The sequence below is a fragment of the Eucyclogobius newberryi genome, unplaced genomic scaffold, assembly GCF_026437365.1.
Source record: "Eucyclogobius newberryi isolate DKJ021-1_F unplaced genomic scaffold, fEucNew1.0.hap1 SCAF_4, whole genome shotgun sequence".
Classification (NCBI taxonomy): domain Eukaryota; kingdom Metazoa; phylum Chordata; class Actinopteri; order Gobiiformes; family Gobiidae; genus Eucyclogobius; species Eucyclogobius newberryi.
This window is the reverse complement of record NW_027316056.1, coordinates 30,902,081-30,918,965: the sequence shown is the minus strand read 5'-3', so window position 1 is coordinate 30,918,965 and position 16,885 is coordinate 30,902,081. Positions and strand designations below refer to the sequence as shown.

Sequence of the window (16,885 nt, the reverse complement as noted above, 5' to 3'; positions counted from 1 at the left end):
TGTTGCCATATAACCAAAAATCATGGTATAAGCAAAAGTTGAGGCTGAATTAGACAGTGCACGTAATAGCTCATACACACAGCAGGATTTGTGATGTCACACATCAAATCATTTTTCAGTTAAACCAACAGAAATTTTAAGATGCTAATACTGAATTAGCGACCATTCAAATGTAAGCTTGATAAATGTATTTACCAGCAGTGCAGCAGCTTATCCGGTTGTTCCACTGCCCTATTATTACACTTTCTTATGTTGTTTTTGCTAAAGTATCTCTATAGACATTTGCAGATCTGGCCAATACACTGCAATAAACTCAGAAAGTACAATTTCTGCCTTAAACATTGTAATATGTGTTATAACTGGAAGTCCAGGGATAATCATTTTACTTTACTTCCATATTTCTCAAAAAGATTCCCCTTCAATTTGAGACGGACCTTATTAAAAAAAAAAAAAAAAACTTGTCTTATCCTATTATGTACAATATGTTTTCTTCCGAGTTCACATTTGCTCTGTTTTTGATACAGTCATAATGCGGCACGTCCTCATGTCAAACATTCGCGATGCTCCCTTTCCCAGAAGCCCCGCCATTTATACAGGAATATTTATAGCCCCTGTTCAGCTGTATCCTGTCCAAGTCTGTTTCTCTTACAGCTCATCAAGTCACCCGTTTCCCCTCTTTTGTGTTTGCGTCATCTTCTGGGGGTTGTGGGAATACTGCGAGGAAGTATCGAGAGTGCAGGTCAAGTTAGAGTCCATTGTCCTTCCATTACCTCCTTGAAACGTCTTGACATCATCTTCCTGTAGAAAACAAGCTCGCGTTTCTGCCAGAATCTCAAGAAGTGGGAGTTTTGGAGAGCAATTTGAGAAACGTGTATTAAAGCCATGGGAGAAAAACAACTTGGAGTGCATCCAAAACACTGTTTGGATTTCACGATAATGTGCCATTGTGAGATAGGAATATATACCAACTCCAGCCACAAGGAGGCAATAAAAGGAAAAAATAATTAGTTAAAGCAAGCCCCCACCAAAGTACTCAATAACTGCATGTAAAAAAATACTTTTGGGGCCACTGAAGGATTTTTCTAGAGATACTCTGGCCACAAGGGGCAGTATAACATTTTTGTTCACTTTTGATTACGTAACGTTGTGAGATTTACTCGATGCAGTGGCCAACTCATAGCGCATCCAAATTAAAAGCGTAAATATTCTATGCTTCAACTTACAACTCAACTTACAACTACAAATGGTTCAAAGGGTCAAATCAAATGTAAATACTGCCTGTTTACCGCAATCCGTTTAGGGAGACAAATGGGGAAATAAACGGATTCGATTGTAATTTATGCTCGTCAAAATGGTTATACTGGCTTTCGAGTGAATTCATGCATGGCGCATTTACCCCTGAACTCAGATTTCTTGTTGGAGTCCAGGTATCCAGGTATTACAGTATTTCTGTGGATGCCCCCTCCAACCACAGGGGGCAGTAGTGAAAAACGGTTTCTCCGCCGCTATGAAGTACTGAACAAAAATGTCTTGATCCACTGAGCATTTACCCTTGAACGTTTACATTTTTCAAGCCGGGGTTCAATTTCTTTTGCTTTTTCAAACAGATTTGGCCTTCTCCAAGTGCTTCTGGTTGAAATAATAGTTTGACTGTCCAGATATTTACGTGTGCACTTGAAGTATTCAGTCGCTCTCTTTCCTCAGGCTGCGGTCCGTGTGGAGGTTGTGCGGCTCGGGACTCTTGCACTGGATGCTCGTTCCGTTCATTTGTCCAATGCTGCTCACTTGGTTGTCGGAGTAGCACCAGCAGCAAAGGCACGACTGGGAAGACATGGGGGAAGGTAAACATTAGGAGACGAAAGCGCTACAGAGACGAGAGCGTGTTACGTGAGAGTCATGGTTTATCCCTGCGATGTTTGAAAGGGCAACCTGAGACCGTAAACTGAAGCGGGGCTGATGGTAAACGTTGCTCACTAAAAGTCATCCCAGAATGAGTCAGTTTCACCGTTTTTTTAAGTCTGACTCTTAAATGTGTCTGGGAAGTTTGGGATGATAGTCATGTGATGTAAATGAAGATTAATAATACTTAGATAATCTGGAAAGCCTATTTTCATTACTCTGTCCTCTTAATGGACCTGTTCCTTCTATTTCTTCTATTTTTTTTAAAATCATACACACACATTTACACCTATTTGTGGGGGAAAAATACTTCTAAAAGGCATTTTATTAGCTGTGAACCATAAGCGGTGATGGGCGGATCGGTAACAAAATATACATAAAAAACAAACCGATATATTGAAAAGTATTAATTATCATGCAAAAATACATCAAATTTATTTGAAAAAATATCTATAAAATTATTAAAATAAATAATAAATATTTTCATGAAAGACATTGTTGGTATCTTTATTTGTGTGTATTTAGTTATGAGCAGATTGATATCCAGAGAATAAAGATCAAATAATAATAATAAGAAAAAGGATCACTGAAAAGCACTTTATAGTGAACTAGTTCTGTTTTTTTTACATTTTTAAGACAGTAAAAATCAGATACAGCGCCTTTAATAATTTGATAATTTAATTGAGACATTTTCAGAATCGTCAATGGGTGGAACTGGTGTTTCCAGTTCCACCCATCACAGCACAGCAATTTGAAACCTTTAGCGAAAATGTCCACTCACAAACTTTCCTTCAGTCTCTCGCTGTGTCTCACCTTGAAACAATTCTTAAACTTTTTGCTGACAAAGTACAATATGATGGGATTGATGCAGGAGTTGATCGTCGCGAGGTTGATGCCGACGTAATCCAGAACCAGAAGGAAACTAAAAGTGAAACAAAGAAACAGAAACATGTCTGGCGTGATCTCATCATGCGGTTTGTTTTGGGGGGAATTGCGCGTGACAGGGACTCACTTGAAAAATTCACAGCGCGACTCATCATTGGGATAGTACACCACCTTTTTGAGAATCCGGCTCAGATGGAGCGGGAACCAGCACAAGGCAAATATTAGAACCAAACAGAAGACCGCTTTGGCCACCTCCCTCCTCTGCAAAGGAAAAGCACGTTTAAGGTGAATGTTGTGGTCAATATTGTGCACGGTCCCTTATAATAATCTGTAATAAACAAACTAAAGTAACTACGAAACGACAATATCATGTAATTTGCCTGATTCTGTATTTGACGCTACTGTATCAACAACTACTGAATCAATACATAATGTTTGTTGCTTATTGTGGTTTTCAATGATTGCTGCTGATTGAGATTCTCCTGTTTCCTTTCTAAAATTGTCATGTTATGGAAGTGATCTAGTACAATATATCAAGTATCGGGTTTATGGGTATTGAGTATTGAGAATTGTTGTGTATTGTATTGAGCTAAATATTTACTACATAGAAAGCAGACACAATAATCAGTATATTGAATTATTGATCAATGTATAAAAGATGCTTTATTGTGTGTGTGTGTGTGTTTGTGTGTGTGTGTAACACGTTAAACGGTCATTATCGCACTCCATTGCGATATGTGAGGAATGAAAAGTTTACATTCTGAAATTGTGTTTTTTGTGTCTTATTCAAGTTATGTTTAAGCTTGAAATATCATCCAATCATTCAAAACTATCCTTCAATCCTCAATATTCTGATGTAAGCGTTTGTGACCTGCTTGAGGTGCTCGCTGAGGGCGATGCGCAGGCTGCCGTTCCTGTGGGTGAGCATCTCCAGGGTCATCAGGGTGTAGAAGATGGCCGTGCAGGCCAGGGGCACGCAGAAGTAGAACCCAAACAGCCACCAGTCCTTGGCATCTTTGTAGAACTAACACAAAACCAACACAGTTAAGCAGATGACATAACTTCTTTCACTTCAGCCATCATTGTGCTGGTTTTAAATACAAATATGCTAAATAAACATACCGCACATATTGCATTCCAGAGCAGTGAACACAATTAACTTTAATATTTGGCAGGACTTAACTTGTTTGATCATTAAATTATTTCTAGATTTACAGTAACTTTATATCAAAATAGGGAAATAATCCTGCCAATACGGTGCGCCAATATATTTCACTCTGAATTGGCAATGTTTTAAAACAAGTGAAATAATCTAAATCCAATAGGTAAACATTCCACAAGGCTAACATTACAAAAGTCAAACCAAGTCAAAATTATAAATGGTGGGTGCTTTAAGTTCAGTTCTTTATTTTATTTGAAGTGTCAAAATGGACATTATTAGCTGTCTTAAGAGGTCTAAACAAAAATGCATTTGCAAATACAAGAGTAACACAGCAGGACTGGCCAATGCAAAGTCAAATAATGGCACATTTACTCCACAGAGCTATAGAAGTACGTTCTATTACGCGAACAACAACCTAAACGCAGACAAACCGCACGGAGCGCACATAACATGAACGAAGACGCAGCATCCTGTTCTCCGGTCTCACCCTGCACTCCCGCACCCCATAACTGCATAGTTACGAGCACCTTCTTCTAATTTCTCTACGGTGTACTGGGGCCACCCTGCTCTCTGCGGCCCTCCGTACGGTAAACACGCTCACAGACCAAACATTTGCCTTGGTCGGGGTGCGGTTCTTTCTTTTTCACCGTTTCTTTTTTTTTTTCACGATGGCTGGCGTGGCGGATGTTTGGGGCGCGCGTGCATGTGGCGCACAAACACACATGTGGCTCCTGGCTCTGTAATTGCACTTGGCCTGCAATCAATTATGTGCTCCGACCATGTAAGAGGGCCCTAATCGCCGTAAGCCTTTTTAACAGAGCGGACCAGTTCTTTCAAGGATAAGACGGGGAATTAGGTCTATCTTGTGATCAGTATTTGACTACTAAAGTATCTGTATCTTATGTAAAGGACTAGAACATCAGTCAAAGTACTTCTTAGCAACATACAAACGTTCTCAAATTTCGCAAACGTGAGTCTGACGTACTTTTTCTTTAGTTTACACGGTTTAGACCTTTCCACGTCAGCGTTGAACAGCTTTAACTTCAATATTTGGTTGCACATTTTTTCTAGGTTTAATATAGCTTAGTTCAAAATAAGAAACCCAGTCGTGCAGTAGGGTGTAAATTAGCTACGTGTTGAAACATGTAATAAATAATCTAAAAACCCCAAAAAGTAAATAAACCTAAACAAGCGCAAATTGAGTATAACGTAGTTCAAAATAAATCTGGTTATCTATCTATCTATCTATCTATCTAAAATGTACATAGCTAGCAATGATTACTGTGCCATCCCCAAAAAAAGCTTCTTAAAAACTTTTAAACGGTTCCAATGTTAGCGAGTTAGCGTGAGCCTCGGAACACAATCACAAACGATGAAAAAAATCGTTTTGGAGGCTGACAATCACTCGACATGAGAGTATCACACTAAGCACATCACCGCGTGCAGCAATGTTTTGAGTTGTTACTGTTAGCAATTAGCGCAGAAATGCTCACACATGCAAATAACCTTGTAACAAATATTATTAATATTATTTTTGGATAGTAAAGCACCAAAACATAGCAGACCAAGTGAATGTTAGAAATTAGAGGTTGAAGTGGGCTATTGATAATTATTACGACGTTCTTTGCCGCCTCATTAAAACAAATGGAATAGAATGTTTGCATAAGTACCAGTCAGTCATGGGAAAAAAGTCTAGTTGGTTAGATTTTTCAAGATCTTTCAAGAACCAGAACTTGCACTTTTTCCACAAAACTTTTTTAAACACGTGCGTTTATTACAGGAAATGCCTTTTTATCGCGTTGATTTGACTGCCTCTGCCCGCCAACCGAAAATAGCTCATGCGAGAGCGCCGGCTGCCCATTAGAGACTCTCAGCGCACCTAAACTCTCAAACAATGGAAACCCAACACTGAAGAAGCACTTTCTGTTTGGAGATACCTTCACGTACGCGCTCGTCATATCTCGAGTAAAGAGAGGCTTGTTTTCCTCTCTTTACTCACTTATCTGCGACGAACCGAAACCGAAACGCCGCAGCAAAACTGACTAAACCGTCATTTTCTAATCGGTCAGATAAGAAAAGGGAGCTGGTTTACCGTCATGAAGTCTGATGTGGGGTTGAGCATGCAGGTGTGGAAGGTCTGGTTTCGGTAGTGGAACGGGACGATGTCGAAGCCGACGGCCTCCGGGACGGCGAGGAGGAGGGAGAAGAGCCAAATGGACACGATCTCGACGACGGTGAAGAGAGGGACGCCCACCCCCTGGACTCTGCTCCAAGAGGCCACGGCGCGATACCTGACCGGGGGGGACATGTGGAAAACAGAACGGGATTGTAACATGGTAAAGGAAACAGTGAGAGATACTGTCTAAACTGTGATCGATGTAGTACTTGTCTGAAGTATTAGTATTATAGACTTGAAAAGGTCGGATTGTGCTAACTTTTCAGGCATTTTTTGACATTTGCTGTAGATATTAGTGATGTTTTAGTTTACGGAATTACCTGCAGTCATCAGTAATCGAGGCCTTAAAAGTAAATCAAAAAGAATTTGTGATGTACCCCGTTGAGCCCTCAAAAAAAACAGATGTTGAACCTATTTTAAATATTATACGACACCATTTTCCATTTAAATCTTTTATGTTAAATTAACTTACATACCGGTCTTTATTTATTTATTTTCATTTTTCTTTATTTGAAGATATTGTGGCCCAACGGCTTTTTTAATAGGAAAGTACAGTGTGAAATGGGGATGAGAGAGAAGGGAGGACATGCAGTAAATGATCAGTCGGGAATCGAACTCACGACACTGCTGCCAATACTATTTTCACTGGATCAATAGAGGATAATTAAATGGAAAAAGATGGTCAAAAAAGGGTCAAATTTTCATATTTTTTTGTTCAGAATCAGAAAAGGTTTATTTATTGCTCTTGTCAATGAACAATATTAACAAACATAGGAATTTGCTTTGGTGATTCAGTGCAACATAAAACAATGAACAATGATAAAAGCAAGATATATAGAATCAAAAATGGCATGCATTTAAGAAAAACTTCAAACATGAAACAAGGCTAACTATGGACACAATCTACTAGCACCAGGTTTTGGACTAGCCAAAAACTACAGACAAATGTTTGGTAAACTTTTTACACAACTCAAATGAGATGGAAACGTATTATTTAGAACATCCAACTACACAATACAAATGTAATCTTCTTCACATCACAATCACCGCCTTGAACAAAAAGTTTTGCATGGGGAGAGTAAATCTGAAAGTTTAATGTTAGTACATGTGACGCACTAACATCGAGGACATAGTAATTAATAATCCAAGTCTCGTTGAACCAGATTCTTTCCATCCGTAAGCAGAAAAACATCATCTACTATTATTCTTGCCTCTCTCGACTGACTAAGTTCACACTTGCATGGCAGCGCACCAAACACAACAACGCGCTCCGTCAGCAAGACTACGAAATGTTAAGCTTTAATGAAGCAAGACGATCAATTGTTTATTTTAAAGATCTAATATTTATATTTCGCGCGGAGCCTCCAGACTGGCCCGCGCTGGCAGAAGGGTCTGTTGGCTGCCGTCTCCCATGTACTCCACACTTGTTTGCTTGTTTGTTTCATTAATAGAAACCACTTGTCGAAATGTTTTAGTAAAATCCCGCATCAAGATTTCATGGCAAAAAACGATATATTTTTCATGACACATTTGAATTTCTCTGTAGAACAACGTGGCGCCATTCATATTTCACTAAGTGGTAATGTAGCCACCTTTTTTCCCTCTTCCTCCAACATCGAAAAGCTACGAAAGAGAAAGAGAGCGCTTATATCTGCCTCACGTATCCTGAAAACAAATGGCGAGCATCTGTTGTTGTGCACAAGTAAACAGCAACTGCAGGCGGCCTCAGAATACCCCCATTAAATATGTCTGATCAGCCCTGTACATATAGTGCTTTTACCAACAGGACAGCTCTGCAGCACTTCCGAATCATCATTTATTCACCAGCACCTCTGATAAGGTACCACTAAAAATACATTTAAGATGGAATTATTCATATTCATAAAGCGAGACATGCATTATCTTTTTAATGCTGCTATTAAAAGGCAGAATGTTTCCATTGGCTAAACAAGGCGGAGGTTTGGAGGTTTAATTGCCACGTATTGTGTTTGGTCTCTCAAAGTACGTCCACGGATTAGTGAAACTTTATTTTTATCAGTTTTGGATGCCGAGAAGAACGAAATGTGACCAGTAAAGTTTTGAGAATGAGAACCGCTTTTCTACCTCGTCACCTTATTCACGGTGTTGGAAAAACGCGATGTTGCAACCAAAACTGTCACGGAGATAACTGAGAATAATGATTTAGTTTGAGACGAGCCAATAGAAACCAGTCTTAGTAGAGGATAATGTCGATTCATTTTGGTCAAGTCGTGCATTTTCTACACCTTTCTACAGGCCTACAGAGTTTTATGTTTTATGAATTTGATGTTGTTCAAGTGCAGTTTGTCATTCGTCACTTCACACTTTTGCTTCAACCGCAGTGTCAATGTGGCATGAGTCGGTTTGGATCAAACACGAGTTAAAACATGATCATATCGGCCCTTTTCGCGCAATTTCCAGTTGGCATTAAAAGTGTGGACCTTCACTTCCTGTGTGCGTCTTCACTTCCTGTTCCATTCACTCTCTATGGGAATTACACAAACTCGCCGGGTGGTATAGTGAAAAAGGCCTATTGTTATTAATTAGGCTAACCATCTTCACATCTTGAAATCCCCATTGCTTTATTGTGTTTTTATCACAGAAAATGCGGTGATGACACAATCCTGACGTCTATATGTAAAAGAACACCGGTAGGTTGAATGTTAATTATACAGTGCTGTGTACATAGTAAGCCTATTTTTATTTGTATTTACTTTTTCTTACAGCCTATTTTTATTTTTATCCTATGGCAGATTTTAATTGTTTCTCTTTTTGACTTATATATGTTGTTTTATCACTGTTCATTTTTCATTGCACTGAATCATCGAAGCAAGTTCCAATGTTTGTGAATTCTGTTCATTGGCAATAAACCTTTTCTGATTCTGATTCTAAATACATAGATTCCGTTCAAAAGTGTGTTGTGCTGTGCTTTACTTCTTGCGCCCGTAGCTTCACTATTGCCCAACGTAATTAAATGTATCACGGTGCATGTAAAATGAAGGCTAAACCCTACCTCATGCTAATAAAGTTTCCAGGCTCCTCATATCCTCCTCCGTGGTGCCCCTGGTTTACCCCCTTGAGCTCAGACATAATTCCCCATGTAAGTGTTTTTCTAAGTTTAACTAACATCATAAGCTTGTGTAGTACTTTTACCTAAGTACAAAAAGCTGCACTCAATTGACCAAGCCGATCCTTCAACCCTTTGGAATAAGAATGTCTAAAGTTTGCACATGTTCATATGTTATGTTTTGTACGTATGTTTGGATGGCGTTGGTTGGCGTGCCGCGGGCGATCGAACTCGGCTGAACTCACCTGTCCACGCTGAGGGCGCACAGGTTGAGCACAGTGATGCCGACCGACGCTTTCTGCACAAACGGCACCAGCTTGCACAGAAACAGGCCGAAGAAGGTCTCCGCAAACGGCCACCGAGATTCGAGCAGCTGACGGAGAAGAAAGAACATAACAATTGTAGTTAAATTTCGATTTAAAGGTGCACGATGTATATTTTCTAGCGGGTGTTGGTCGTTGCCATGCTTCTCTCCACGGAGATTGACGTTTAATGCCATACGGCGGGACATTCCAGGGAAAGCAATAACATCTCCATAGAGACAAAAAGGTGGCGTGCCCTCCACTAGAAAAGTTACACAGAGCACCTTTAGCTTTACCATTACGCGAGCTGTATCATAATGCTAGTTCATGCTAATGCTTGCGCTTGAAAAACTATAATAATAAATTGTCTTCTTCATGTTTACAAGTTTTAAAAAATGGGCAAACTGTGTTATTGTCTCTTTTTGCAGTAATGACTGAAATGAATGTTAAAATAATAAAGGAAACGCAGTAGTCTATATTATGAGTACGTACTGGTAATGTCAGAGTTCAAGCACAGTGTGTACATTGCTTGAATGACGTTTTCTTTTTAAAATAGGCGTTATTGTTTGGCCACTTCCACCACCTCTCAGGCTATTATTCCGTTGGGCTAATAAGTCAAGGCCGAGAGGGAGCGTTGTTGTTTCAGTGAAGTGGACTTGGCAGGGTGCCTACAGTAGGATACAACCTGTGTGAAAACTTGATTGTTTAAGTCGAGCCAAAGGAAGAAGCTCACAGCGCGGTCCGGACTCTGTGTTTACTTTGACCGGAGGGAGAAAACGCCGTGGCTTTGAATGGAGAAGTACCAGATTATTTTGGGAAAAGTTGCCATATCCCGTCTCGAGTGGACAGGACCTCTTTGTTTTAACGTGCGGGGATTTTTACGTGCGTTGTCTATTTTTGAAAAGTCACGGTGCTCTTATGGCGGGGAACTTTTGTTTTTAAATGGGGGGGAGGACTGCAGATGTGTAAACTTCCATGGTTATTCATACTCGTGGGATCTTGTGGTGTTTGCTATAAAAATAACCCACAGGAGGAAGGAAGATTAAAGGACTTAGTGTCCAACTTGGCAAAACTAATGCACAATTTACTACCTTGAAACCTGGAACGCAAGATTTTCACCAGAAATGTTAGTGCACGTTTAATTTTCTTATTTAATACGGTAGAACATAATAACATAATGTGCATGACTCAATTTAATTTCAACACGTTTCAAGCTGGCCTCTCACTTCCGGGTCTCAGCACGCAGTTGTATTGATTGTGATTAGACGGGAGAAATTCATAGTGAATTTTGGGGGATAATTTATGGACTTATGGACAGCAGCGAATATTCTCAGATCCACGACACAGATCGAGAAAAAGTCAGCTATCGAAGAGATTCCGGAGTGTTTTCGACCCTCGGACGGGAAAGGACTTTCTAACCATGATTCATCCAACTAGCGTGAATGAAGCTATTTCATGTTTCTGCATGATTTTGATGAGGGAACAGTGAGAACATGGTTAAAAATCAAATAAAAACAGAGTACATTTTGTATAACATGTCCTCATCTAACATCCATTACCGTAAATGAAAGTCAAAAGCTCCACGTTTGTCGTTTATCACTTAAACAGCTCTGAGTATTTTGTCAAAACACAATTTGCAATAAGGGCCAGTGACTAATGTCGCAGGTCAGCACAAGGCCACTGGCATGTGTGACAACGTCGGATTCCTGTGTTTATTTAAGCCTGCCATATCCAGCTCCTCTCATCACTAATCGCCCGGCACCATGAAGATAACCGCCGTCCACTGATTACACTTTCCCGTCTGGCTGTGCTCTCTCTCACCCCTCTCCCGCCGCCGCCTCCCCCCCTTTTCCCGACTGGACTATCCCACCGTGGCGTTACTGCAGTCCATCATACAGCGTCAGTCACCAGCCCTAATGTACCGGCGGGGTAAAGGCCACATGTATGTGCTAAAAATAAACCCAGAATTCCACAATGTTACAAATGAGAGAAGGTGGTTCAAAGCGTCATGTAACTTCACTATATGGATTGGTGACATACAGTAATTAAAAAAAAATGAAACATTGGTGGGAGAAATACTTTGTGTAGCTAATCATTTGTTTATAGGGCTGTACATTGTAAACCTTTGCTGTTTGTGGCTAAGTGTTGCTAAGTGTTGATTTCCAAATAAACAATATTCCCAGTGATGAGGAAAATTTTGATTGGGTAACAATTGGTGCAGTATTCGTATTATTAGTATTATTAGTTAATAAGTATAGTAATATGTATTTTCCAACATTTTCTTTTTTCAAATAATACTTTTACCAAACTGTAAATATGAGTGTATTTAGTTGGAGTTATGTGAGCTGGTTTCTTTAAAGGGATTAGATCTATAAAACGTTGAAAAAAATATTTAAAAAATACAAAGAGCGAGAATTCTATCAACATTGTCTGTAGTTTTAAATCCTGTTTTAATGTGTAAATGTTTCTATGTGGTGTGCAGCAGTTCACTTTGGCCCAAAGTCGCCCTTGAAAAAGATATTTAAACCTAAATTGTTTTTTTCATCTGGTTGAATAAAGTTTAATAAATAAATACAGATCTCACTATTTTCCTTTTGTAGTTTTTAGCTAACAATGAAGTGACCGTTACCTTGAAGACATTGATGGGCTTCTCTATGGTGAGGTACATGAGGTCTCCCAACGCCAGGCTGGCTATGAGCGCATTGGGCCCGTTCCTCATGCACTTGTTCTGATATATAATCCTCAGCAGCGTAGCGTTGCCCACCAGCCCCACCACGAACACGACAATGGAGATGATCGTGTTGATGTATTTGAAGTTGACGTTTATCTGAGTTGGCGTGATGCAGGCCGGGTGGGGCTTGAGTTTTTTCATCTCCGTCCCATTTGAAGGTGACACAACTTTTTGCACGGCAGGTCTGGCGCTCGATGGATTTGCAGTGGTAGCGTGGAAAGATGGAGATTGGAGGGTGGAGTACTCCAGGGACAGTGGGTGGGGCCTCTCCTCTTCTTCAACTTGGTTTATCTGGCAGATTCCACTAGCCACCATGCAGGCTATTAGCGCCAACAAATGCGCAGCTGGGAGGGCCATTATGGAAGGCGGTTAGTGCTTTGATTTGACTGATTGGAAAGGCTGTCTCGATATATCAGCACTGTGAACAGATAACAAAACAAAGTGGGAAATTGAATCATATTTCTGCCAAGGGGAAAACATCAAGTTACATTCAAATTTCACTGGGAAAGTGGAATCCTTTGTGTCAGCAACAAGAAAGTTTGTCAGCTCATTGTCCTGTTCTAATGGAGTGACTTGAACATGTTCGAAATGTGCATAATTAAACATGGTTTTGCCAGGGAGTCACAGATGGGAGCTGCCAGCACTGGTTATAGTAACACTATAGTCTCTGCTAACAAGTCCTGTGCATTGAACTCAGTAAGAAAAAACCTAATATTATTAGCTCCTTGGTGAAATAGAAAGTATTTTGATCATTAAACTTATTATTATGTCAGACTTTGCTTTGTACACTTTCTATTGTGTAAATTGAGATTAAAAACTAATCTGATAATTTTTATATATAATCTACATATATATATTTTATAATTTTATAATCTATATATATTTAATTATTTATATTATTCTAGGCTTTATTAGACAAAACAGGTCAAGCTGGAGCAAGGAGGGCATTTAGAAAATGATCAATGCCCAGAATCGATTGAAGCGTGGTCATTGGCTCCAAAAGTCCTGTAAGCAGCACAAAATGAGATTACTAGCACTTCTAAGGAGCTTTTATGGGAATCCAGTGGAGTTCAGGTTAGTGACAGACGTATCACACTGGACAAGTCGAAACATGCATTTATCTGCTACACTTTATTTGGTTTAATGTAAGAAACTATCCACTACTCCATTATTTACAGAACATAATTGTTAATTTTGGTGTCTAAATACAGGTAAGTTCTGTAGCCAAAAGAAAACAATTCTGTCAACTGGACAACAGTTTTAAAACTGCATATATTTTGCCGCTTATCCAAGTGACTTCTTCAGTTGCTTCAGTTCTTTAGTTTTTAATGCTTTAAAATACCTTAAAAAATGCATTCTTACACCGAGCAGTCGCCTCTCCACAGATCTAACTTATATGGGTTAGGCAACAGCTTCAAATAAAATAAACAGCATCTTCATGAAGACAATCCACTTGAAAAGTTATGCACTATTTTTTTAAAGCATATTTGAGCAACACAAAAACAACAAATATTTTCAAATCACATGTTGAAACACATCCACTGCTTTTGCTACCTTAAACTTTAAACTGTTCATCATCAGGCTTAAACTGTAAAATGTGGTATATCTTAGTCTTTTTTTTAATTTACCACATAATCAACTTCACTCAATTTTTCTTTTCTTTTTTGTCATTCTCAGGGATTTGTTTCTGGTCAAATCCACAGTTATGCCTTTGTGTCCAAAATCTGTCTTCTCCAGTCTTGTTATTTACAGTCATTTGTGGTCCTAGTGCCTGTAACCATCCCCTCTGTTTCTGCATTCAACCTGTTTCCAATCCACCCCACTTTTAAACATGTGGCCCCAAAACAAAGAACTTTTACACAAAAAGGATGTCTGCCACGCTCGTTCGTGTTAACATCGGGTCGGAACGAAAATCCACTCACCCGCAGTCAAACATTTGCATTCTTCCCCTCTTTTTCCCCCACAAACAAACTCAACCCCCCGAAATCGTCTCCGTTCATCTTTCTACGACTCAAAAGTTTTGCGAGCTGTCAGACTCGTCGAGGCGCCCTTTTCATCATGTCACACAACTGCGCTTGCCCCCCGGTTCTTCCTGTTCAAAGTCCCGGCTGTCACCAAGTACACAAAGAGCTATTTAGCAGCCAGCCCTTCAAGTAGCATCCCGACTTAGCGTCACACTACGGGGATATGTGACAACCACCCCGACCATCAATAATAGATACATTTGCTTTTTCACCTACCTACTGCCGCTCCAGTCTCTGCCGTGCCTTTGCCTTTGCCTTGGCTCGCCTTGCCCCCCTTTTGGAAAACGCGTCAGGCAAAGTTTCAGCCCCCAGACATCTGTATCACATCACATGAGTAATTAACGCGCTATCAAAGCCGCGGCGTGTCCCAAACGGTTTGAGCAATGCAAGCGTCTGCTCCGAGGTGCCGTCTTCGCATTATGGCTTGGAAGTTTCCTGTGTGGAGACCGGGCTGGATGTGCGTCCATGTGCAAGCCCGTACGTGTGTGTGTGTGTGTCTGTGTGTGTGTGAGTGTGTGGGTTTCGTAGTACCGGAGAGAGACTTTGACTGGGTGGGATAGGAAATCTCCACCTCCCTCTGGAAACATCACCCCCTACCCCCACCCTCTCACTCTCCCCGCTCGCTGCTGACAGTCACAGAGGTATAAGGGGCATAAGGGAGCGCAACAAAAACGCCCCTACAATCTGTCCCTCCGCTCGAGAACCCGCCTCCCGTCTTCCTCAATTTCACGTCGCGCCGTCGAAGTTACAAGCAACTGTTTCCTCGGCGAAGATAAGAGTTGAAGGATGAGGGGACTGACTTTCGGAAACTTCGTGGGTGGTTTCTGACATAAAAATGAGGATGGGTTAACGATCGTAGTTTATGGGATTCTGTGCCCGGGGGGAACTTTTAAGATTCACACAGTACACAACTTGTTAGCGTTGCAGAACATGTTTCAAAGGGCAACGTTTTAGATGACAAGCGTTGAAATGTTTTCAACGATGGATCGCTCCTGGGCAATTGAGAAAACTGCAGAATGTCTCTTTCCACTCTTCCAACTCATTTCACGCTGTATTTTTGCAATTTTAATAAGAATATCGGTCAAAAAACAACCTAGATATGATAAGTTCAATGATGCAAGAGACCTTTTATCAGTAACTAAAGGCTGTTTTTTAAAACTCATTAAACCCTTATTTCCACATATTTGGCAAGATTTGTAATGGAAAATACTGTGATTGACGGTCACATTTTTCAAAGTTTTGGCATTTTGAACAATAGTGTATATATCCTGTGGGCCAAACAGTGTATAGCATTTGGCTTTGAGACCATAATGTTTGGATTCAGTGATGTTGTATGCGGTTAAATCAGAAAAATGCAACTTTCTTCTTCTTTCTTCTCTGATCAGTGAGACCCCACACGCACACTTGGACAGCAACAACACAAAATAACAATGTACGATCTGTTTTAATTTGATCTTTTACTTGAGAAGCTAATGGCGGCTCGTGCAAAGACCTGCACATGTCCTGCCAAGTTAAATATGGTTAGGAGCGAGGTAGCACCATAAGCCTACATCATGTTTCTTCTATAGCAACCAGCGTAGTGTTTTGTTGAAAGGTTTAAATGTGAAAACACAGCAGGTTGGAACGTGTTATACTTGTGTTTAATGATAAGACCCTAACCCTAAAATCCAAACGTCTGTGAACTTGACAAGTTTGTGTGAGTTTGTGCATTGCTACAGTTTTATAAAATCTGTTAAAGCCCCAATATTATGTTAAAGGTTCGTTTGTATCTTTTTATGTATGGATTTGACTCTCACTCATTGGTCCATACATTGCAGTCTCGGTATCTCGGCTAAAAGGCTGAACAGGCACGAGTCAGCTCACTGTGAGGAGGCGGAGTGTCCATTATAGATTCTTATACCGAGCGTTTACGATGACCTGAGCGGAGAGCAGGAAGAGGCCGATCAAAGTCACCACAATATTGTTTTTCCCACAGCCTCATGAGCTAACACACCGCAGCTGCTGCTTAGAGGAGCTTGTGTTATGAAATGAAGGAAATTAAAATGTTACCACTGGTTGTCTAATAGTGTCGGAAAGGATAAAGGTTGTGAGCCATAAATGAAAGACTCAAATTTCTGCATGTGACAGTGATTTTTATTATAATTATATGTTTTTTTTACTTGGCGCAATCATCAATTTTATTCCGCTAGATTTGAATCACAGTTTGGACAGATAAAAGCTCCATTTACTGTAATATTGCGAGGGTGACAATTTTAATTAATAATGTTTACTATAATATTCGTGTATATTCATTTAAGATAATCAAACGGAGCGTGTTGACAAAATATATATAAATAGGGACAAGGTATTGCTTTAAATATATACTTCTCTTGAATATATATATATATATATATATATATATATATATGTAAATGTGTAATCCTGTTATGTTACTAACCAAGGAAAGCTTATTTGTAGAGCACAATTCATGCACAACGTTTCAAAGTGCTGCACAGAACAAAATAGATGCATTAAAATCACATTACACACAACTGAAAGCATAAATAATCATGATGGAGTTTATTGATTACTAAATGTACTTTAAAAACAGAAGAGTTTCAGTCACATGCACGGCAAAAAGA

At 39.9% G+C, this 16,885-nt stretch overlaps 1 protein-coding gene across 1 annotated transcript; it reads right to left on the bottom strand.

The window, feature by feature from the left end:
• Positions 1-1,504: 1,504 nt before the first annotated feature.
• ednraa (endothelin receptor type Aa) lies at positions 1,505-14,751 on the bottom strand. The gene is made up of 8 exons (XM_072463091.1): positions 14,481-14,751; positions 12,139-12,658; positions 9,453-9,580; positions 6,039-6,237; positions 3,656-3,808; positions 2,912-3,045; positions 2,713-2,821; positions 1,505-1,821 (listed from the first exon to the last, which is right to left on the bottom strand). The coding sequence occupies exons 2-8, from the start codon at positions 12,595-12,597 to the stop codon at positions 1,684-1,686; spliced, it is 1,320 nt and encodes a 439-aa protein (XP_072319192.1). The 5' UTR covers positions 12,598-12,658; positions 14,481-14,751; the 3' UTR covers positions 1,505-1,683.
• Positions 14,752-16,885: the final 2,134 nt, after the last annotated feature.